Source organism: Pelmatolapia mariae, linkage group LG10_11 (genome assembly GCF_036321145.2).
Source record: "Pelmatolapia mariae isolate MD_Pm_ZW linkage group LG10_11, Pm_UMD_F_2, whole genome shotgun sequence".
Lineage (NCBI taxonomy): Eukaryota > Metazoa > Chordata > Actinopteri > Cichliformes > Cichlidae > Pelmatolapia > Pelmatolapia mariae.
The window spans coordinates 71,188,178-71,209,478 of NC_086236.1; the positions used below are offsets into that span (position 1 = coordinate 71,188,178).

General features: G+C 40.8%; 2 protein-coding genes across 2 annotated transcripts in view; both read left to right on the forward strand.

The window, feature by feature from the left end:
- sv2a (synaptic vesicle glycoprotein 2A) overlaps positions 1 to 4,297 on the forward strand; it is a 50,217-nt gene extending 45,920 nt beyond the window's left edge. Inside the window, exon 13 of the mRNA XM_063485286.1 lies at positions 79 to 4,297. Within this exon, the coding sequence (XP_063341356.1) occupies positions 79 to 262 (184 nt within the window). The 3' untranslated portion in view covers positions 263 to 4,297. The remainder of the gene's footprint in view (positions 1 to 78) is intronic.
- A 2,854-nt stretch (positions 4,298 to 7,151) lies between these two features.
- Positions 7,152 to 9,851, forward strand: bola1 (bolA family member 1). The gene is made up of 2 exons (XM_063486595.1): positions 7,152 to 7,212; positions 8,011 to 9,851. The coding sequence occupies exon 2, from the start codon at positions 8,032 to 8,034 to the stop codon at positions 8,482 to 8,484; it is 453 nt and encodes a 150-aa protein (XP_063342665.1). The 5' UTR covers positions 7,152 to 7,212; positions 8,011 to 8,031; the 3' UTR covers positions 8,485 to 9,851.
- The last annotated feature ends 11,450 nt before the right edge of the window (positions 9,852 to 21,301 follow it).

Below are 21,301 nucleotides of genomic sequence, written 5' to 3' on the forward strand. Positions count from 1 at the left end.
CCTGTTTTCTCTGTTGGTTTACTTTAAACATGCTCAGGCACCAAAGTGACTCTGTGCTTCTTATCTTTCTTTTCTCAGAACCACAGCATTTGGCTTCCTCAACGCCCTCTGTAAATTAGCGGCGGTGTTAGGCATAAGCATCTTCACTTCGTTCGTTGGCATAACCAAGGCTGTACCCATCCTGTTTGCCTCAGGTGCACTGGCAGCAGGCAGTTTTCTTGCCCTCAAACTACCTGAGACGCGGGGCCAGGTGCTGCAATAATGTGGCACCAACAACTTTCCAGAGGGCAGAAGAGTTTTTGCCACACTGTGAACGAATAGCTCAAGAGCCCTCCAAATCCTGCACTCTAACCTCTCCCCATCTACAAGAGTAAATTGTAATGCAGGTAAATATTAGTAATTAGTTGATTGGTACAACTCCATTCCACAAAGAGCTGTAAAAAAGAAAAATCGAAAGTAAAATCTGCTGCCTGTGCCTCATTGTTACTCTAAATTGGAAAAGATGAAAACACCAGAAACATAGTTAATGAGATATTTAGTTATTAGAGTTTGTCTCCCACACTGTAAATACATCCCTCTGGGGTTGGAGGTCAGGGATGGGGACTCTTGATGATGAGCCATGCAAATAGACTCATAGAAATGACCACTAGCCATTGTTGCAGAATTCTCTGTAGTCACCATCATTCTTCCGAGCAAATCCAACTCACCTTTCCAGTCTTGAGTGCTTTACCATTGTTGGACACTGACTCAAAAATGCAACATTTTCTGCCTTGATTTGAAGCATTTTTGACTTTGCGAGGTAAAACCAAGACACTCCTCTCTTGGCTTCCTCCTTAACAAAGATCTGTCGTCATTCTTTATCTCCTGAGGTCTTGTGTTGGTGTACAGACTAACTGCCATTTTTTTAGATTATAGAACATTCCAGGTTTGCTTTTGTTACTGTTGCGATAAGGAGCTCCATTGAGCTCCTCTCTCCCTTTATTGCATTGCTATAGTGAAACACCGCTCACCTCCAAGCAGCCATAAGATCATACATACACATTTCCCACTAAAAGGGAAAACTACATTCTACCATGAAACCCATTTAAATCACAAAGGTGAAGATATTTGTTGAAATGTACATGTAAAGCACAACCACTTGCCAGTGTGAGTGCTCCTAACATTTTCCTGGCTTGAAGAAAATGTTTAGAATCTCACACTCAATCATCGTTTCCAGCCACTCTGTATATCCCTTTGTGAGAAATGCCTTTTTAGTACTCTCCCAGACTTACAGTATGTTTGTCTCTTGTATGCTTTGGAGGGTGTTCTGCATGTCACAACGTATGTATGTAACATTATGAAAACTGAGAGTACAACATGTAAGCAGCACATGTTACATCTGCCCATCAATTACTCTGAATTAAGTTGTATTTTGATATTTTTTATCCATAAAAGACAGCACAGTGCTTTTATTCTGATGTAGGGATCCAATATTTCTGAATTGATCTTAAAGCACATGCCACAGATTTAATCTGGTTATTACACATGAAAAAAAAGAAGAAGATAATAGAAAGTTTTTTAAATGTTATCCCACAAGCTAATGTTTTAGATGCAGCCATAGATTGTGTTAGATGTGTAAGCTGACCTAAATACCTTTATCTGTTTGAGCTGAATGTTTTCATTAATGTGAGTGTGCTTCTTGGTGCAATATTGAACCTCTGTGCAATATTGAATATTTTTATTTATTTATTTATTTTGTCTTCTACCATTTCACAAATGCAACTTTGATTTGTGGATGGATGTGGAGTACCTATCTAATATACAGTAGATAACTAACACGGCACGATAACATACAGTACCTGACATGATTAAAGGACAGTTCAAACCAAATCAGATTTGCATGGTTTTTTGGCCCCCCCAAAAAACCAAAACTCCACAAACCTCAATTTGAATAATGTTACACATAAATAATTTTCTCTCCATTGTCTCCACCTCCCAACCAAAACAAGTTTGCAGTGAGCTAACATGGCAGCAGTATTTACATCCCGTCACTCTGTCATTTGCACATCATGAGCTTCTTGCCATGTGTAAATGAAGAGCGATGCAGAGTAATACCATTGGCTGGTGTAGTTCAATAGAAAAACAAAACCAAACAAAAGAAACAGGAAAATATTGCAACATCTCATTTGTAAGCCTGTCGTGGACCACAGTCAGCAGCTTTAACTTGGACACACCCAGGGTTCCAGCACAGTCCTCTGTAGGTTTGAGAGCCTACAGGTGTGAGGCAGAAACACTAACCACTGAGCCACTGTGCTGCCACCTGAAAATATTGAGTAACTAGGTCATGATTTCTGGAAAGATGCTATTGTTGATTTTTGGGCACTTGGTGCACGCCAACGCAAGTGTCATCTGATTCTCTTAGATTCAGGAAAGGGAACAATGCTTTCCACAGCTTACACCAAAGCAAGGTGGAACAATAGCACTTTAAGTCAGAGAACAAAAAAACTGTCCCTTAATCTGTCTTTTGCTCTTGAAACAAGAAAAAATACAGTTCAACAGTCGGAGAGTAAATATTTGAGCTGTTGTAAAGAACTTCAGGCAAAGTAAAGGAAATGTGATCGCACGAGAGTTATTCATCTTAATTGTTCTTATTTTGGGGCTTGTATGTTCTTTAGGCCTGTTACAGGACTTACTGCATTTCAAGGGGATTGTTATGCTGATGAGAGTGTGAATTTTGGACATTGTGTTTAAGTCTGCTGTATGGTTGAAAGGTATCCAGATATAACATGAAATTCATCATAGAGAACTCACTGCCAAGGGCTGACTGTCATAAATTCCACACATATAACAGCACAGAGTGTTGGTGAAAAATATTGTCACATTCCCCTGATCCGCAAAATGATTATGATGTGTTCACATTTGCAATATTTAAGAAAAACAATCATCGACATGCCAGATTAACAAAAATACAATCCTTTTCTCCAGACTGCCATTTTTTTAGGATAGCAGCCATACGTAGACTCGAGACAGTCGAAAACAACAGACAAACCATTGCACTAAGTGAACACTGTCATAAAGGCACAGTGGAGAATCCCTCGATTCCTTCTAGACACATCTGGATGCGGCCTTGCTAGAAAGTGAAGAGAAAGACAAGGTTTAGCAAGAGCACAATGACCAAAATCTACCAAATTACAATTTTGTAATTGTGAACATGAGGTGCTCATGCAAACCCCCCCTCCACCAGGAAAGTGACCTGCCCTTTATACATTTTCCCGTCTCACTCTGATCCAAATCTGACATCGGACCCGTCATCTATGAGTGTGCCATGAGACCACCTCTCATTAATTATTGCCAAATATTTCCTATGCCCTGAGTTTACATATGATACCATTAATTCTCTGTTATACATATGAAGATATGTAAATAAAAATAACTAATGTAACTAATAAGATAAGCCTTTCAAACCAATGTTGCAGTCAGTCTTTGCCACCCGTCACATGAAACAAGAACATCTGGACTTTCTCGTCTTTTCACGACTCAACAAATCTGACTTTAAGGGTTCAGATGTTCTTGTTGGAAATCTGCAACAAATAACATCTTCAGAAGCCCAAACGGCCAGCGAGCCTGAAAATAAAATTAGCCAGATCCTCCCTTAAGAGCACACTGATACACAAACGCACATTCACAGCACAAATATAAATGCCAAGCGTTAGCAGTTCTATTCTCTGTATATCGTCCTGTATCACCCATGAAATTAAGAGCAAGGATGTCAAGATAATCGCTGTATTTGTTTAGCATGGTACACTGTCAAGACGCTAACATGTCTCAGTGACTCAGTTCAGGCTCTGTCCATGTCAAGATTGTCTCTTGTAGATACATATCCTAGCTTATGTTACAGGGTTTTTTCTATAACGTGTGGCCTGAGCAACAGTCAATTGTGAGTGCAAAAAGTTATCAAAGCAATAAGTGTTTGGATATTTGTCTTTTATTCTCTCCTTTGAAGTTGTTGGGAATCGGAGCACATTAGCTATACGCTGGCCTTGTCCACGGAAATGCTGGTTGTTGGCTCAATAATGACACAGAAATAAACAGCTGACATTTGTGTGTACTCTCTGAAGCAACCCTAAGTCTTGACGCTTTTGTCAATAAAATTGCATTGCCATTAATTAAATGTAAGGAAGAATTTATCACCCTTGTCACTGTACTGTGCTGTAGAAACTGTAGTTGATTGTAAGTTTAGAAACTGTGGTATCATAAATATTAAAAAACAAAAAGCTGTAAAAAAAAAAAAAAAGCAGTGTAAATGAACAATGCTGTATGTTGTCTTTGATTTTATGTATTTTGTAAATGAGAATGAAACACAAGTAAATACATCAATGTTAAATACTGGTTATAAATCATAATTAGAGTAAATATGGCGGCATCATTTCTGTTTAAAGGTGTGTGAGATTTTTTTTCTTATATTTTCTCATTGTTGATTTTTGGGTTTACACTTTTCTGTGACCCTTTGGAATCACAATGGATAACAAAGAATCATGATGAATAAACAAATTAAAAGAATTATTTTTGTTTTTTATATTACCATTAAGTATAATGGGATATTCACTCGCCGTAGGTACTACTGTTCATTCGCTCATTGCCACAAATATCTAATAGACCAATCAGATGGCAGCGACTGAAAGTATGTAGACAAGATGACCTGCTGAATTTCAGGCTCAACATCAGAATGGGGAAGAAAGGTAAGTGACACTTACTTAATACGGCTGTTGGTTCTCAGACAGGCTGGTCTGAGTATCTCAGAAACTGATTGTCTACTGGGATTTTCCCCGTCACAGCCATCTCTAGGATTTACAGACAAAGGTCAAAAGAAGAGAAAAATACCCAGTGAGCAGCAGTTCTTTGGGTGAAAATGTCCAGAGGTCAGACAGGAATGGCCGGAATGCTGTGAGGTGATAAGAAGGGCAGAATAACTCAGATTACCACTTGTTAAAAGCAAACTATGCAGAAGAGCATCTCTAAACACACAATACATCGTACCTGGAAGCAGATGTGCTACAGCAGCAGCAGAAGACGACACTGGGTTTCATTCCTGCCAAACCAGCTAAGACCAGGAACCTGAGACTATATTGAAAAAAAAAAAAAAACAACCCCAAAACATTGCTTGGTCTGATGAGTCTCACTTTCTACTGCAACATTTCGGATGGCAGTATGGACTGATGATTTCGCCTTATATTTCCTCCAATGTGTGTCAGAATTTAGAGTAAACAATATAAAAGCATTGATTCACCCTGTTCCATGTGGTAGGACAGGAGATTCAAATCATGGATGAAGACAGTGACAACTCTGCAGCAACTGTGTGATACTGTCAGGTCAATATAAATCTGAATCTTGGAGGAATGTTTCCACACATTGTTGAACCTGTGCCACAAAGAATTAAGGTAGGGCAAAACAGGGTGCAAATCTGCATTAGCAAGGGTGTACTCAGTCAGATGCACTGCCCGAAACAGGAAAACATAATGCAGGGTGATGTGTTATTTGAGGGAAAGAGCATTCCAGAAGATATTCTCTTATTTGGTGTTTTGATGAAGGTGATGGACAACATGGTTGGTTACACAGGTCGCTTAAGCAACCCTACACATTTACTTAGGTTTAGATGATTCACATAATCATCATACTCCTTGAACCACCTGGTGTCCAATGCATGTGCAGTGGGGCACTAGTTTGATTTCTTGTATGTTTGTTTATATGTTTGCCAGCATACAAGAAATCCAAAGATGAAGAATACAGCCAGAAACGGCTTTTTCCCCGCACAAGAAGACTTATTTATCCAAGATAGGCTAAGACTTTGTTAATATGGGCTTAGAGGTGGGTTTATCTGACTGGCAAAATCCTGATAATAAGTGTGAGTGAGATGGCTCAGAGAGACTCAATCGTAAAAATGACTCTCCTCAGAGTGCTTTTTAAAAATGCCTGGCAGCTGGAGCCCTGATGTTACTCTTCACACCATGCTTAACTTGGACAAATTTGACTACAGAAACTTATGGAACATCTACATGACTGTGGGCTGTTTAATAAAGTTGTTACGACCCGTGTAGGGCCAGGCAATAACACGAGTGAGGCACTCGCTTCCCCCCCAAGACCCAAGCAGCCACAGGAAACAAATCCGTTCTTTATAGTGTGATTTATTTACAAAGTGAAAAAGAAAGAGGAACAACGAAACGGGAGTGTCAACACTTCAGGGTGAGCCAAGGCCAAAATAATAAACAAAAACAAATCTACACAAATCCCGCACCCCTGACCTTACCAAAACAAAGTCCAAAAATAAAGACAGAGTCTGACCTCCTTAACTAATTCAAAACAGGAGAAAACTGGTGATCAAAAGAAACGGCAGCTCACCCCTACCCACTCCACTTCCACAACGTTCAAACAGCATTGCAGCCAGCTGCTGCCACAGGTACACTGCTGGGTCATGAGGAGAAAGGACCTCTCCCGCCGTAGCGCTCCAGCCTCCTTTTAATGGGCGGGTCCTCCAGCTGGAACCAGTCACGTCGGGGCGGTGTATCCACGCACCAATCGGAGCAGGGCCCTGGCACAGCTGAATTAACATAAAAAGATACATCACCTGCACAAAACAAAACACATGAGCGTGCAAGTTCGTAACAAAGTATAAGTATAAATGCATTAAAAATGGAGTGGATGTGCAAACAATAAATGGCAAGAATATACTGCATCCAGTATGCTCAAACTCAAGAAGAAGCAGAAGAAATAAAATTGGAAATAAAGGGAATAATACCATTCAAAGAAGAAGAAAATGGCGACAATGTGACAGCAGAGGGGGGAGAAGGGGGAAATGATAGACCCTTATCCAGTATACAGAAAAACATTGGTAAAAGCGTATTTATTTTAGAAATATGAAATCAATGGTAGGCAGAAGGTAATTTTAGGTATTTTATTGAAAAGTCTTATTAATTATGGAATGACAACATTTTTCTTTTTTAAGAGAGACAGGAATTCTTCGTCGAGTCTAGGGATGAAATATAAAATGAAGTAGTTTGCTGTGTGTAGAAAACCTTCGTGAAACAGGAACCCATCTCCTGCCGCAGATTTGCATTTGGGGGTGTTGTGTATTTACTCCAGCCCAGCAGGTGGCAGTAACACGCTGGTTGTCAACATCTAAAGCCAAGAAGAACAACGAGATCGACAGCAGCAGCACTGACCATACTTTGCTGGAAGGTTAGTAGCCAAATTTACTTTGGTTAATTATTCTCTTGTCAATTATTATATACTTATAATATTAAAGACAGAGTGTGCGTGTCTTGTGTGAAAATGTTCGCTTCCTTCTCTCCGTAGTTTTTATTATGAAAGCTGGAAATCTCAAGCTAGCAAGCAACGACTTCATGCCACCAAGCAAACAGTTACACAACCGTCCTTTCGGCTGGTTTTACATCAGATTACAAACACTTACATATCTTTTCCGCTTTTCTGATACTGGAGGTTGTAAAATACATCCATTCAGCGGACAGTTAATTAGGTACACTTGGATACGCTGTTATTGGTCGATGTACTTGTGTAAAGGCGATAATGGGAGAGCTGTGAGGTCTTCATTAAGATGCCAGGGTAATGAAGTCTTTAAAAATTAAATGCGCATGTGTCATTTTAATCCATGCATGAATGACTGACTGCATGAAGTCGGTTTTGGCGCTGAAACTGCTCTCACGGCATCACAGTGGCTAAATAAGAGCCTCCTCACCAAGCTAACAGATATTTTCCTGTTATATGGTGAATCAAAAGCATCCTAACCCAGACATGATAATGACACAATAACGTAATTCTTTTTCTGAGAGATAATTTGTGCCTCAACAGAAGAAGATATCTGTTTATTGCTTTTATGGTGTAATGGACATCGACTAAAACAGCTTTTTCACCCCCAGGTGAACCCCTGAACATGTCTTTACTTGATTCTCCAGATGTTGTCCTGAACACAAGTATGTCACATTACCTAACATGTCACACGTTTTTATACCTTCCTAGTTGGTCGACTGCTACAGCTTGATGCTTCCCAGTGTCCTCCGCTGTGCTCGGCCCGTATCTTCCCATCCTGCTTTAACCCGTCCCTTTGCCCACTTCAGACCACATATGGACCCAGACCCCAGCCGGCCCGTTCAAAGGGCTATCACAACCAAACTGACCGACGCGCTGAAGCCAGACCACTTAGAAGTCCACAATGAAAGTCACATGCACGCTGTGCCCCCCGGTTCGGAATCCCATTTCCGTGTCCTTGTTGTCAGCTCCAAATTTGAGGGCCTGCCACTGATTCAGCGTCACCGTCTGGTTAATGAAGCTTTGAAGGAGGAGTTAAGTAGCTGTGTTCATGCACTGGCGATCCAAGCAAAGACTCCTGAGCAGTGGCAAAGTAACCCTACCGTGGCTAAGAGTCCGCCCTGCATGGGAGGTTCGAAAGGTGATCACACAGTGGAGGAGAAGTTAAAGGCTGGGCGAGAATGAAGTGTTGGACTGTGAAGTAGTTTCACTCATGCTGAGGGACTGAAATGTGAAGACTACAGGAAAATACTTGACAAGTATAAAGAGCAGCATTTCCTCTTTTATTTGGAGATCATTTTGTTGTGGTCTCATATCTAAATCTTTTCTTTAATTCATTAATAATACAAAATTTGGTTTGAATGGTTCTGTTGTTATAAAACTGCACACAGATGGTCACAGGTGTTTTTATCATCCAGGTGCTTCATGAATACAATACAGGGATGCACTCTTCTTCTGTAAGCTACTGTATGGTTTTATTTTTGTTTGATTTGTGCTCATAGCGTTTAGTGATTTTTAGAGTCAGTAGAAATCTAAATTTCAGGAAAGCCCCTGTTTGCCTATATACTTGCATTTACTTAGTCACCTCTTAGAATAAAGCAATGCTTGCATTTCTGTGCGTGACAATAAAAAGTGATATTACAGTACCATTTGTGAGACTTGATAATTAAAAGTTTGAATGAAGTTATGCGAGTAGGTAGAATATTTATTAACATTTTAGTATTGTACTGCATGTGAAATTACCCCTGAGTGTTGGGGATAATACTTGAGTGCAGTTTAGTGTTTCTTACTACTAAGTTTGAAGAAACAGGTCCTCTGTGTTTGCTCAACCATTAAGTTACAGTTTTCCAGAGTAGTATACTACAAAGTGGGCACAAAAAGGCATATTTTCTTTGTATTGGAAGGCTCAACATCTGAAACCCCAGTAAGAGATGGGGTAAAGTCAGGGTTGTCTGTGCACCTTCAAGCAAACTGTAGCCATATCAGGTGCTTCTCAGGTCAAGCAGTTCTGGCAGGATGAACTGTGAAGTGTTTGGGGCTATACTCCCTGCTCAGATTCAGCAAAATGCTGCAAAACCAGTTGGATAGAGCTTCACTGTGCAACTGTATAATGAAGCAAACTGCAAAAGCAAACCAAGAATTACTTAAGGCAAATATGGGATCTCTGCCCATCAGAACATGTTTTCAGTTATTAAATGCAAAACTGAATGCAGAAAGGTTGTTCGTCCAAGTATTAAACGCAACCAAGTGTTTCAAACATATGTACATTTTAGCCTCTGAAAATTGGGGCCTGTGTGTAAAACTGTCTGCAATTCTAAAATAGTTGGTTCAATACTTTTGTTAAAGCTCTTTAATTAAACCTGAAAGTCTGCAGTTCAGTTACAGAAGAGAAGAAGTTATTGTCTAAATACTGTGGACATAAAACTAACTCATGAGATGCTGCTGGTGTTTAGGGAGATGATGGCAGTGTTGCCGTTTCAACACTAGAGGGCAGTATGTGTGAACAAATCTGATCATTTGAGTGGCTAAATAAAAACAAAACAAAACGCTGACCTAATGTTGAATATCAGTTATTGTGGTGTTTTTTAAAATTTCTCCTTATGATTATGCAGGTAGTGATATTAAAAAAACAAACTACTATAATGGACAAATCCCAGGACTAAGCTAAGAGAAGCTTATCAACAAAATACACTTTAAGACAAAAATGTGTTTGTGTATTTAAATAGAAGTATTTCATTGCTAATTTGTAAATTAGATGTACTTTGAATTATAATTCATGTATTTTTGTTCTCGGAGTTTCACATTGAACTTTTACACAAAAAAGTACAAAATGGAGTTTCTGCTTGTTCTCAGGGTGACACATGCTTTACAGTCAGTTTGCGTGCACTGTACGTGGGTGGGCGTCTATTTTTGAGTTGTCACTGTAAAGGTCTTCCTGTCCTGCCCTCAACCCTGACGATGGCCAAAAATCACCTCTCACGCCTGTGAAGGAGATAAGACAAGAAAAATAACTGGAGGGAGTCTGACTCAACACAAGGTTTCATTCATCTGAAAGATTCATTTGAGTTTTGTTCAGATTACGTGTAGGACAAAAGCAGCAATGCCAAGCGGATATCACAGAGCCAAAGCAAGCGTTAAGCGCTGTGCTGCAAAGCTGTTCAAAGTTATTGTTAGCTCAAGACAAGTTACTGAACTCAGGCCTTTGGTGGAATGTGGTGTCACCTCAAGGTAATGCGTGTCATCTTCTACAATCATCCCCTGCCTGGAATTGACAGCCTGTCAGGCCGCACAAAAGGCTTCGGTGAGGAAGGTGAACAACTGGTGTCACTGGTTTGGAAAAAGGAAAAACAGAAACAACCACTTTATGACCCCTGCTCGCCCATTAGAGTCAGACCTAAGGGTGCAAGAAATGAAGCTGGGGCTGTGAGAGAAAGCCGTACGTTGGGCCGCACGGCCCCGGGACCTGCAGACTGTCTCTGCTGATGTGATTTATTGGTCACAATTCCAGGTGCTGTTATGGATGGAGAGGGAAAAGACATCAAGGATGATGAGGTGGAGTGCAGGGACTTGTCTTGCACTTAAAAGGTTGGACTGTTTTACATGCGTTTCTAGTACATCACCTATTCAGCCGTGGCAGTTATACGGGAAAATAATAGGGTTGCTCGGTCACTGTTTTGGCCAGAGGTGCAGTTCTAAGTGTATCCAGAGATCAGTAATTTAGCTTTCACTGAAATGGCTGTTCATTAAATAATTGGGTCAACTAGCTCAGCTAGGAAAATAAAATTTAAGAGTTGCCTGTAGCAGTACAATTAACGTCTAGTCAGATGGAGACTCCACTCATGGTTGTTTGGAAGGTGACAGTTCAGTGAGAGTGAGCGTTCATTACTTCATCAGTTTAAAAAGTTTTTTCTTTTTACATGTTCTTATTTTTGTTTGTTTTTTCTTTCTTACTGAATTTAATCTTTACAGTCAGCTTGGCACATTTGGTCTAAAAACTTATAAGGATAGTCTGGTATTTTTCCCACATTTTTTTTGCCAATAACTAAAAATGCTGAAGTAGAGACATCAAAAGAAAGAGACCCAAAGAATCCTGTAACTTCCAACTGAGAAATGTCTTTTGTTCTTTTGATCCAAAATAAAACAATTAAAGCAGTTTTTATTTTTAGCCGGTTATTCCACAGCTGTTCTTTTTATGTCCTTTTCACCTTTAAAATTAAAGTTAATTATTAAATGCTTCAAAATAAGTAATAAGAGATGTTTCAAGGTGTCTGTTGAGTGGCTAGAGTTTATGAAAGGGCTTGATTGATGTTTGGATGTGTCAAGTTAATGTAAAGACGTACTTTTATGAGCAGTGTTTTATTCTATTAGTTATAAAAGGCCAGTTAAACACCAACTTTGCTAAATATATGCAAGGTGTATTTTATGTATTAATTTCTGCAGGTACTCGTCTATCAGAAATTCACTGTAAAGCTATGGTTTTGATATGATGTAATTGACTATAGTTTACCATAGAATTTCTATTATTGTTGAAAATGGGGTTCATTCTTCCCTTATATCAGCTCATTCTCACACAGAACTACTGTTCAGTAGATGTATACCATGCCTCTTCCATCATCTCCAGACTCCAGCAGTGATGGATCTGTCTCCGGTCTCAGATCTGGCCCGCATGGCCTGGAGGGTGCACCAGGTCAGTGGGAACCCACCTTGGCAGTTCTGTTTCTGCGTCAGAGGCCTGGGACAGATGGTGCCAGCCTGGGCTGGGACCCCGGGCAGGGCAGGGTTCCCGCGATGAACAGTCCCTGATTTACGCTGCGGCTCCGGACCGAGGGCTGGAGTGCAGGGGGCTCCCTTTGCGCAGCTGACCCTGGCTGGCCGCAGGGTCATCCATCGGTAGGGACAGAGAGGGTGGAGGTGGGGTGGGTACGACAAATGGGTGTCTGAGAAAGGGTGGTTTGTCTGTCTCGAGGGACTGGCGTCTTCTTTTGGCCCCCTGGGCAGCTGCAGGATCTGTGCAGCATGTGTGGAGGAAGAGTTGCCTGTTAAACACATTTCATTTAAACCCCTCTAAGAACAACACTCATTACATTTACTGCCTTTAATGCCAAACCTGGTGTACTGCACAGTACCAATAGCTCAACAAAAGCACCCAGTTTGGTCCTTTAGTCTTTGGTGTTAATTGGAACAATTCTATATCACAGACTCAGTATTAGCAAAAAGGTCTCAAAATGATCAGTCCTACTTACAATTTAATAATTACCGAATTACTTTTATGAGCTCCCACACTCCTCTGCTGGTGATTAATCTTTAGCTTGTTTCATGTTGTAAAAAAAGAAAAAAAAAGAGTTGAACTAAAGGTGATGGTAATAGGCTATTAAGGCTTTTTAATTGGAAAGCCCCCACCCTCACCAACTCTCTCTCACACCACACCGCTGACTAATGAAATCAGTGAATAGCTGCCTTGAAAGGAAAGGACAAAAGCAGAGATAGGGAGAAGACAATATCCTTGTGTGGGAGAATTAGTTACACTCGGTAGTCTAAGTATTCAAAGCGCAGAAAAAAAAAGATTTTGGGGGGTGGAGGAGGATTAAGAGAAAAGTCTACACAGGTGGGTTGCTGGGAGGGAGGAGGGGTCACATGACAGCACATTACCTCGTTTGATAAACAACAGCCGGGGCCCACAGGAAGGAGGAAGGGAGTTATTTTATAGGCGGAATTAACTGCTTCACCACATCAGGTATTCATTATGGTAAATCTCCCAGGTGTGCTGTACATGCAAGTAAAAGCAAACAACTTAGGAGGTTGGACTAGATGCAAAACAACTTGTGCTGATAGGTACAAGGTTTGCTGAATGAACTGCTTCCTAATCACAGCCTATGTGTTAAATGTGATTTCGAGAAACAACCCGCTCCCCCCATCCTTTTATTGTACAAGCACTCACTGCCGTTTGTGCACCTTCATTATTGCCAAATGTTTAAGACCATGCCAAAAGTTACATGTAATTTACTAGATGAATGAGATAAAGTCATTAAAGCACTCATGTACATAAGCAAAACCACATTTTATGTTACAATAGAGAGAAGTGTTACTAGTTGGCTACAGATGGTGATTATTTATAATAGATAACTAAAAATATTGGCTTAAAGTATAAAATAATCCAATCAAAAAAGAATAAATAACTGAAAGTAACAGATGAAATTTAATTTCCTGAAGAAAATTTTCAGAGTAAAAGAATCTTTAGTGTCTCAGGAAATAGGTAGGTGATTGTCACTCTTAAACTTAATAATGAGAAGAAATTAAACTTTTATTTATATTTTAGAAAGTCACCTCACAGATGCTCATTCCACTTTCATGAGTTAGAAGTCCCAGTTTTCAATGACTTTCAATAATTGCTATTTAATCACAGACTGTATATAAGAGATGCATGTAGCAATTGTGACATTACCCATGGATTAACAATGTCCTGTTTTGCATTTGAGAGCTGAGCGGTTTTCCGTTGCTTTGCTGGTGGCTTGGAAACTACAGATGTGAATCTGACTGAGAAACTGAGTACACTGCACACTCATATGGAGAACTCTTAACTTCACAAGATAACCTACCCTAAATTAAAGCCTCTTTTTTACTTTAATGGGAGCAGTAATGTACAAACTAAACATTATGTTGTATTCAGTAAGACTTAAAACTAATGATTGAGACCATAAACTCATCAGAAAAATGTTTACCGAGGTCATAGAAGGAGGGATGTACTATCAACAAAGTTCAACAAAGCAGACTCCTTTTGTCTATCGTGGTTGACAAAAAACCCAAGTCACAAGTTTCATGTTGGTGGTTATTGACTTTGTCTTTGAACCCAGGCTTTCTACTTCAGGCTGTGTGCACGTTCACATAAAAAGGGGCGTGTGTGAGTTTTGCCTACTCCAATCAGTGACATTATCCGCAATTATGATGAAATATATGAAGACCACAGAGAATGTAACAATACAATGCAACACTGTTGCAAATATGAGAAGAGATCAACTCATCGGAAAATTACTAATCTGGTGTTTTAGCGCACAGAACGGTAAAAAAAAAACAGTTTAATTGCAGTTAACTATTTTAACATTGAGTGTGCTCTAAGTGGCGACAGCTGCTCGTTACAACTCTGAAACTTTAAACTGGTTACATTTAAATATTAAAGGTTACTGTTTCACAACCTAATAAGGGAAACATGGAAATTGCTTTGTAACTTTGCATTTATTTAAAAAAGGAAATCAATAAAAAACACTTAATTTGTGACATTTGTGAGGTATGGCTCAACTTGAACATATAAAACATTTTCCCCCAGCAGGAGGTTGTACATGTACATATTGGAAAAAAAAATTAAGTCATGGTTGACCCGGCTGATTTTAAACCAAAACTGAACATAATCCGCTCCGGACCAAGTTATATGTTTATAAAAAAAAAAGTTACCATGGAGACTAACTTGTCTCACTAACCCATTAATGTTGCTAACTGAGAAGAATGTAGGTTTAAAGCGCCTTAAGATTATATAACATTTATATAAAGTCTTTGGTTGAACTAATTTCAAAAACCACGCTTTTCCATGAATTAAAAGGTTCATCATTCATCTGGGCTTGACTGACAAAATGTGTGACAAATCAGCTGACAACTATGGCGAAGAGAAAAACAAGAGAAGAAGAGAAAGAAAGTAACGTCTGTATCTTCACTGACGTGTGACACCCTTTTTCCTTACTCTGTTTTTAGTTCCCAGTGTAGAGCTCAGTCAATCACATGATCACAGCAGTAAGTCATGGGAGTTTTTCCTGGGGGTGTTAAAGCATGGGGCTGGTTAGGCTAGTTTTTGGGCCAGAGTGCACAGGCCAATGCCTTAGCCCTAAGCCCTGTGCACTCAGTAACTGACACGCATGCAGCTCCCCTTCCCTCCCCTCCAGGGCACTAACCAGATGAGTGTGCATGTCAAGACAGATGGGTCACAGATAAGACTCTTTCAAGGCCTTCTCTTGCGACTCACTCATTACCCTCTCCCAGCTCTCCCTCAACCTTTTTGCTCGACATCTGTGATCTTCCTACTCCTGCTCACAGACTTCAAACCTGTGTCTCATTCCTGTTGCACCCCACTTGCTGTCAATCACATCATTTTCAGTGCAAGTCGTGACCCAGTTTGCACACTTGGGCTAGTTGCTCCTTGCCTTAAGTGGCGTTCTCCTCATAAACTTATTTTGACCTCTCTTTTTCAGCTTTCATTCAGCATTTTAAAGAGTGCCTCTTAATGCTGAGCTGAACATGCTCCGTGTTCCCTCTTCACTCAGCCTCTCCGGGGTTCCCAGGTATTCATGACTGAACCCTGACACAAGACTTTCTTTGCCTCTCTTTCCCACCCCATTCTTTAGCACTATGTCTGAAGGAGGGTTGCATTCACTTAACCCCCTGGAGTACTCTACACTCTATATGATCATGTTTATATCTCATGCACAGCCTGAAGCTATTATCATATCATCATATTATATTATCACCTCTCCCTTTGGGTATTACTCAGTGCTTATGTTTTTAGTCAAGAGGTTGTAAGTTATTCAAACACCAGTGTTTAGAATATTTTGTGGGATGTGAGTGACAGCCGGTGTGTAAGAACGTTCAGCAGACCAACAAAGCTCATGATATTCACACAGCTGCTTTTATATTTGCTGCAGAAAGACTCATAAACCTGTGCTCATAAAGCTCCACTCCAATAAGTTTATCATCATAAAACCAGAGTGAGAGTTAACAGACACTGATATCCAAATATCATAAATAGAACTGATCAGCATCGAGTTTTCTCTTGTGGTCAGTGGTGTCACTCTGCACCTGCTGCACATTAGTTTTCGATGATGGACGTATGCATTAGCAGTGTTAGGAGTATGTAGGGATGTCTGTTGGACAGCCAGTCTACTGCTTTGGTTGAAAATATCTGTAAGTACTGACTGGGTGGTTGGCACAGTGGTGGCTGTGTAGTTTTCCTCCACAATCCAAAGACATGGACGTTAGCTTAGTTGGTCACTGTAAATTAATTCAATGTGATTCAATTTTATTTATAAAATGCCAAATCAAAGCAACAGTCACCTCAAGGCACTTTATATACAGAGAAACCCCAACAGTCAGATTAAATTTGATTCTGGATTTAACTGGGAGGAAATGAAGAGAAACCAATATGAGAGAAATATGTGGATTACTGGCACGGAAGTTGCCTCTTGGATGCCACAACAGAGTGCTGCAGAGTTAGGGCAACCTATGTCAACATCACTCTGGTTCAGTCAACAAAAAGCCAGTTTTTTCAAATAATAAGCTCTTTTTGAGCATGCTTTGCAGGTAAAAGTCTGTGTGGACAGCGAAAGAAGAAACCCATTTGCTGAAATCCAATCTCGGATCCATCAGCTACAGTCTGAGTAGGATCCATAAATAATAGCCAGCAGGCAGAGCAGGACGTCTTAAACCTGATATTCACAATTTGGATATCCCAGATAAACTAGTAGGTACTTATTCTTGTTTTGGCCAGTACTATGATGATTAAATGTTAATTTTTACAGGGGTTCTCACTCTGGCCTTGGGATGGGGACACATGCACATGTAATGACTTTATCATTAGATTCACTAGCTGGGCCCACGTCCTCATTTTGAGTTGGTCAGGGTTTTAGTAGGTAAAGGTGAATGCTTTGACATAAATTGAGCTGCGGTTTGGGGAAGGCCTCGAAGGGGACTGGCGATGGCTCTCGGGCCTGGCAGATCCCCATGTACTAAATAGGAGTGAAGAAGTTGAAGAATGGAGAAGAAGGAGGGAGGAAGGGTGGGGCACGTAAACGAGAATGAACAGATTGCAGAACTAGGGGAACCTATATAGATGGCAGCCGGAAGGAGCGTGATTGGAGGCGTGGTCCTGCTCCTGAAATTCAGATACATAATCTCCAACAGACAGAGTTTTGTATCAGAGCATGAGATTGGGACCCAACATTAAATGGTGTTTAACTGGAATTTTCACTGTATAAAATCATGTAATGTAAAAGTACAGACTTTGAGAATAGCCAAAGTAACTGTTAAGTAAATAGATAGTGGGTCTAATGTTTCCTGCCTGCCTTCTGCACACTCTACCCAGACAGCGCAGTTGTCAGGGCTCAGACCTAGACTCAGACACAACACACTGAAATAAAAGTTTAACAGATTTATTGCAGGCATGGAGAATAAACAGGTATTCCAAGGCAGTATTTTCAGAGCAGATGGTCCACTGAAACACTCTCAGTTTATTTTTGGATGGTGTGGTAGTGGAGAGCAAAAAGAGAGAATGGGGGAAGACATACAACTAAGGGCTCTAGGCCGGACTCAAACTGTTGCATTTCAGCCTCGAGACATAGCTATCTGCTCAGTCCATGAGCTAAACTGGCACACTGTTTTCAGATTCTTGTTCTCATGGCTTCACAGAGGTAAGCCAGGTTAGCTCAAGGTAAGCAAACCCAATCACAGAGCCCATACAGACCATAGAAGTCAAACAACACTATCACAGTAGCAACAAGGAGGCATGTCTTTAGACTTGAGTAGCAGGTAGGTTCATGACCAATTGTACACAGGTGACTTGATTGCAAACAGCTTTCAGGTGTGTCAGTTAGTGCAGGGAAATCCTGTGTCTGAAAGGCAGCATAAACCCATAATGCACACTACTCTTTGAATTTGGACAGCTATCATTGCATCGCTGTGACGTCATTGCCTCAAAATGCGTCCTTCGGAGCATCCTTCCCCTGAATTCGGACACACCCACTGACAGGAGAGAGAGAGAGAGAGAGAGAGAGAGAGAGAGGAAAAAACAAAGTCAAAGGACTGAAATGGCAGGTTGGTATCAAGGACCAGAGGACCACAACAGGCCTGTCCCAAACCAGGCAAAGTTTTTCCAATGGTGGGAATGCATCCTGAGCTTCTGCTGCATGTTCCCTAGACACTCTTTGTGATTGTAAATTTTCCTGAAAAGTTTTTCAGAAGGAGTTATGCAGTAAACAAACAAATAAAAAACTGAAAAGAAAAAAAAGGTTTCTGCTTCGCTCAGGTTGTCAGTTGTGGTCTAAAGTAAATTGCATTTGGTTCGTCTTTGCCACAAATCTATAGAAATCATTGGACACAACCACCTAAATTTAATGCCATTGCATTGGAAATAGATTTCCAAAGCTGTTTGGCAATCATCTGATAATCTGTTTTGCAGAAGGATCTGGACAGATTCAGTGCAGCCTCAGAAAACCAGTAGTGTGCCTTTTCATTTTGATTCCAACTGAAAACAGCCAGCTGTTGTAATCTCCTAAAAACATGCAACACTTTTGTAGTTTTTCAATCACGTCTAAAAATGATTCCCCCTCTATGGGGTATCTTTAACTTCTATAATATCCCATAAGCGATATTGTTAAGGCTGCAACTCAGGTCAAAGGGGTCAGCCATACGCAAGGCCAGCAAGCACAGGGTTAATCTTGGCTCTTCCAGATGTACTCACCAACTCAAAGGACCTGCAAACGCTCTGGTCGGACTTCCACAGAACGTGATCTATTGTTCGTCTGTCAGCTGCTCCGTGATATATTCTATCCTACTCTCGTGGACAAAACATATCTGAGCGATTATACAAGTGAGGCCATTTGCCCTGCAACAACGGCAGCCCGGTGACTGTGGACACCAGGCAGCTTGACCTCAGGGTCTCGCGCTTCTTTGTTTCCTTTGACCTATGTTTCTTTTACCCCCTTCTGAACCTAAAACCTCTGTCCTTCCAGTTCTCTCCCCCCACCTCTATTCCATGCCCTTTTCTCCCACAGACTCTTCACACACATACAAATAAAGAAATGGGGGGCCCTCCAGTTTATTTTATTAGCACTTTGAAACCCGGGCCTTTTATAGGGGAAAGGACGGAAAAATAATAGGAAAGAGGTTTAATTAGGAGAGTTATTAGGGTTCAAATAAAACAACAGGGTCAGGGGGAAGTGCTGGGTCAAATAGGAGTGTGTGGGCTTTGATATGAGGACTTTGTCATCTTTGGGTTTGACCCTCATATCCACAGAAAAAGGAAGGGAAACACTGAAGACCTGAAGAGTGTCTTAAGATATGGGCACACTTTCTCTGAAGTGTTAGCAAGGCCACGGGCAATTCTTTTATGAATCCAAAGTGAGAATGTGAATGAAGGAGTTCAGGGTGTTGCACACTTTCTACTCTCTGAGGATTTACATTGTTCCTACAAAAGGATGGCTGCTCGCCACATAAAGCAGTATGTACAGTTTCAGCTGTGTGTCTGTGTATACATATGTGTTTGTTCAGTACCAGGTGTGCCGTCCCCTTCCTTTGTGATCAGCCCATCTGTGGATTGTGACATGGAAACCCCTGCAATTTCCTTTACTCAACTCTTTACCGGCTTCCGACTCCCTGAGTGTACGATCCCCTTCTGTCCCCCTTCTCGCGTTCCCTCTCCTCCATTTCCCCTTCCCCTCTTCCTCTCCTCCCGAGTGGCCGCTCCCTTCGGCTTTCTCGCTGTTTACCAAACATACCAACGGCCTCCTCCTCCCTCTTCCCTTGCTCCTGCACATGCATGTCTTTGTTTGCGCTCATCTGAGTAGAAAATGCTTTCCAACTATTGGCGTGGCTGCAGTGTGAGACAGAAGGCCTTAAGTGGTGCTCGCCAGGGGGAAAATCGGGGGCTCTGGATGCTGCTGAGTGCTAAGACACTCCATCCACCTCCTCAAAGTGTGTGCAGGGGTGAGGGAGGGTGAGAAAGGATGATGCAGAGGAGGGGAATCCCCAGAGCTTGGCACAAAGAGAGCCTGCACTGTGATCAGTGAAGTCTTAACACCATATCATCAGAGGCAGACAAAGAACATGATGAATATATTGCAAAACTTTGTTTGTTTTTCAAACCATGGCTTCTTGCCACTTGGCATCACAGATGAAACAGTCCAAACATTTCTAAGGTAAGAAATGGATCTGTATGAGTTTTCTATATGTATCTATATCTATATCTATATATAGATATTGGTATATCAATCTTTATGCTTTTTCCCAGTAGTGGTGTGTTTTTAAAGGAAGCATTCTGTATCTAATTTTATGTGAGCTTTATAGCTTGTCCCCACATGTGAAATCATATGACAAATCCCTAGAGATTTGGATTAAAAAGGAAACAATGCATTTCCCAGAATTCTGTAAGCGGTACAATATTCGGCACAAAGGGATTAAACCTTTATCTCTAAACTTTTGCATCAGTCACAGTCAGATGTCGTCGCCAAAGAGCCCTGCAGATGGGATGATGAGCGTGCTGCTCGGTGAGATGTAGGTATTATAAGTGGCTTGCTCCAGGATGACCAAGTAGGTCAAGAGAATCAAGGCGGGAGTGAAGGGGCTCACAAAGCTGTGAGGGGAAGGTCAAGCGTGAAATCCCTCCCTCCTTGCTGCTGTGACCCCCCAGGGAGGATCTGTGGACAAGCAGTGAGGTTTGTGCGTTTGTAGCTGTACTGATGTGGCAGTAGTGCCAGCCACGCAGAGTCTTGAAAAATCCATGTTACATAAGTTAAACTACCTGAAGGACCTATTTAGTGGTACAAAACAACCTTGACAAGGTTGTTTTTAATAAAGTCCTTTCCTTCTTTCACAGTTTAAAGTGCTCAGTGCTTTGCTGTATCAGCAGCAGCTATTTTCAAATTCAAGAACAAAGGAGTATCTCATGAGAAGGCTGTCCAGCTGACCTTTAATGCAGAAATGCCTTTAAGTGTAGCAGGTGCATTTATTGGAGCACAGATACTCCAGGTAGGCAGTCCTGGAATGCAGTCTAAAGTAAAGTGAAAAATTCAGCTTTATACAAGTATGTGAGTGTTGGTCCCGTGGTTATGTGTGAAGTTGAAGAAAGTATTTGAAGAAGCAAATGTTAAATTTACTTACTGTCCGTTAATAAAGGTGATATATTGATATACTTATATTTCAACTAATAAAAAACAACCCTACATTTTACAGCTTTAAATCAATTTAATTA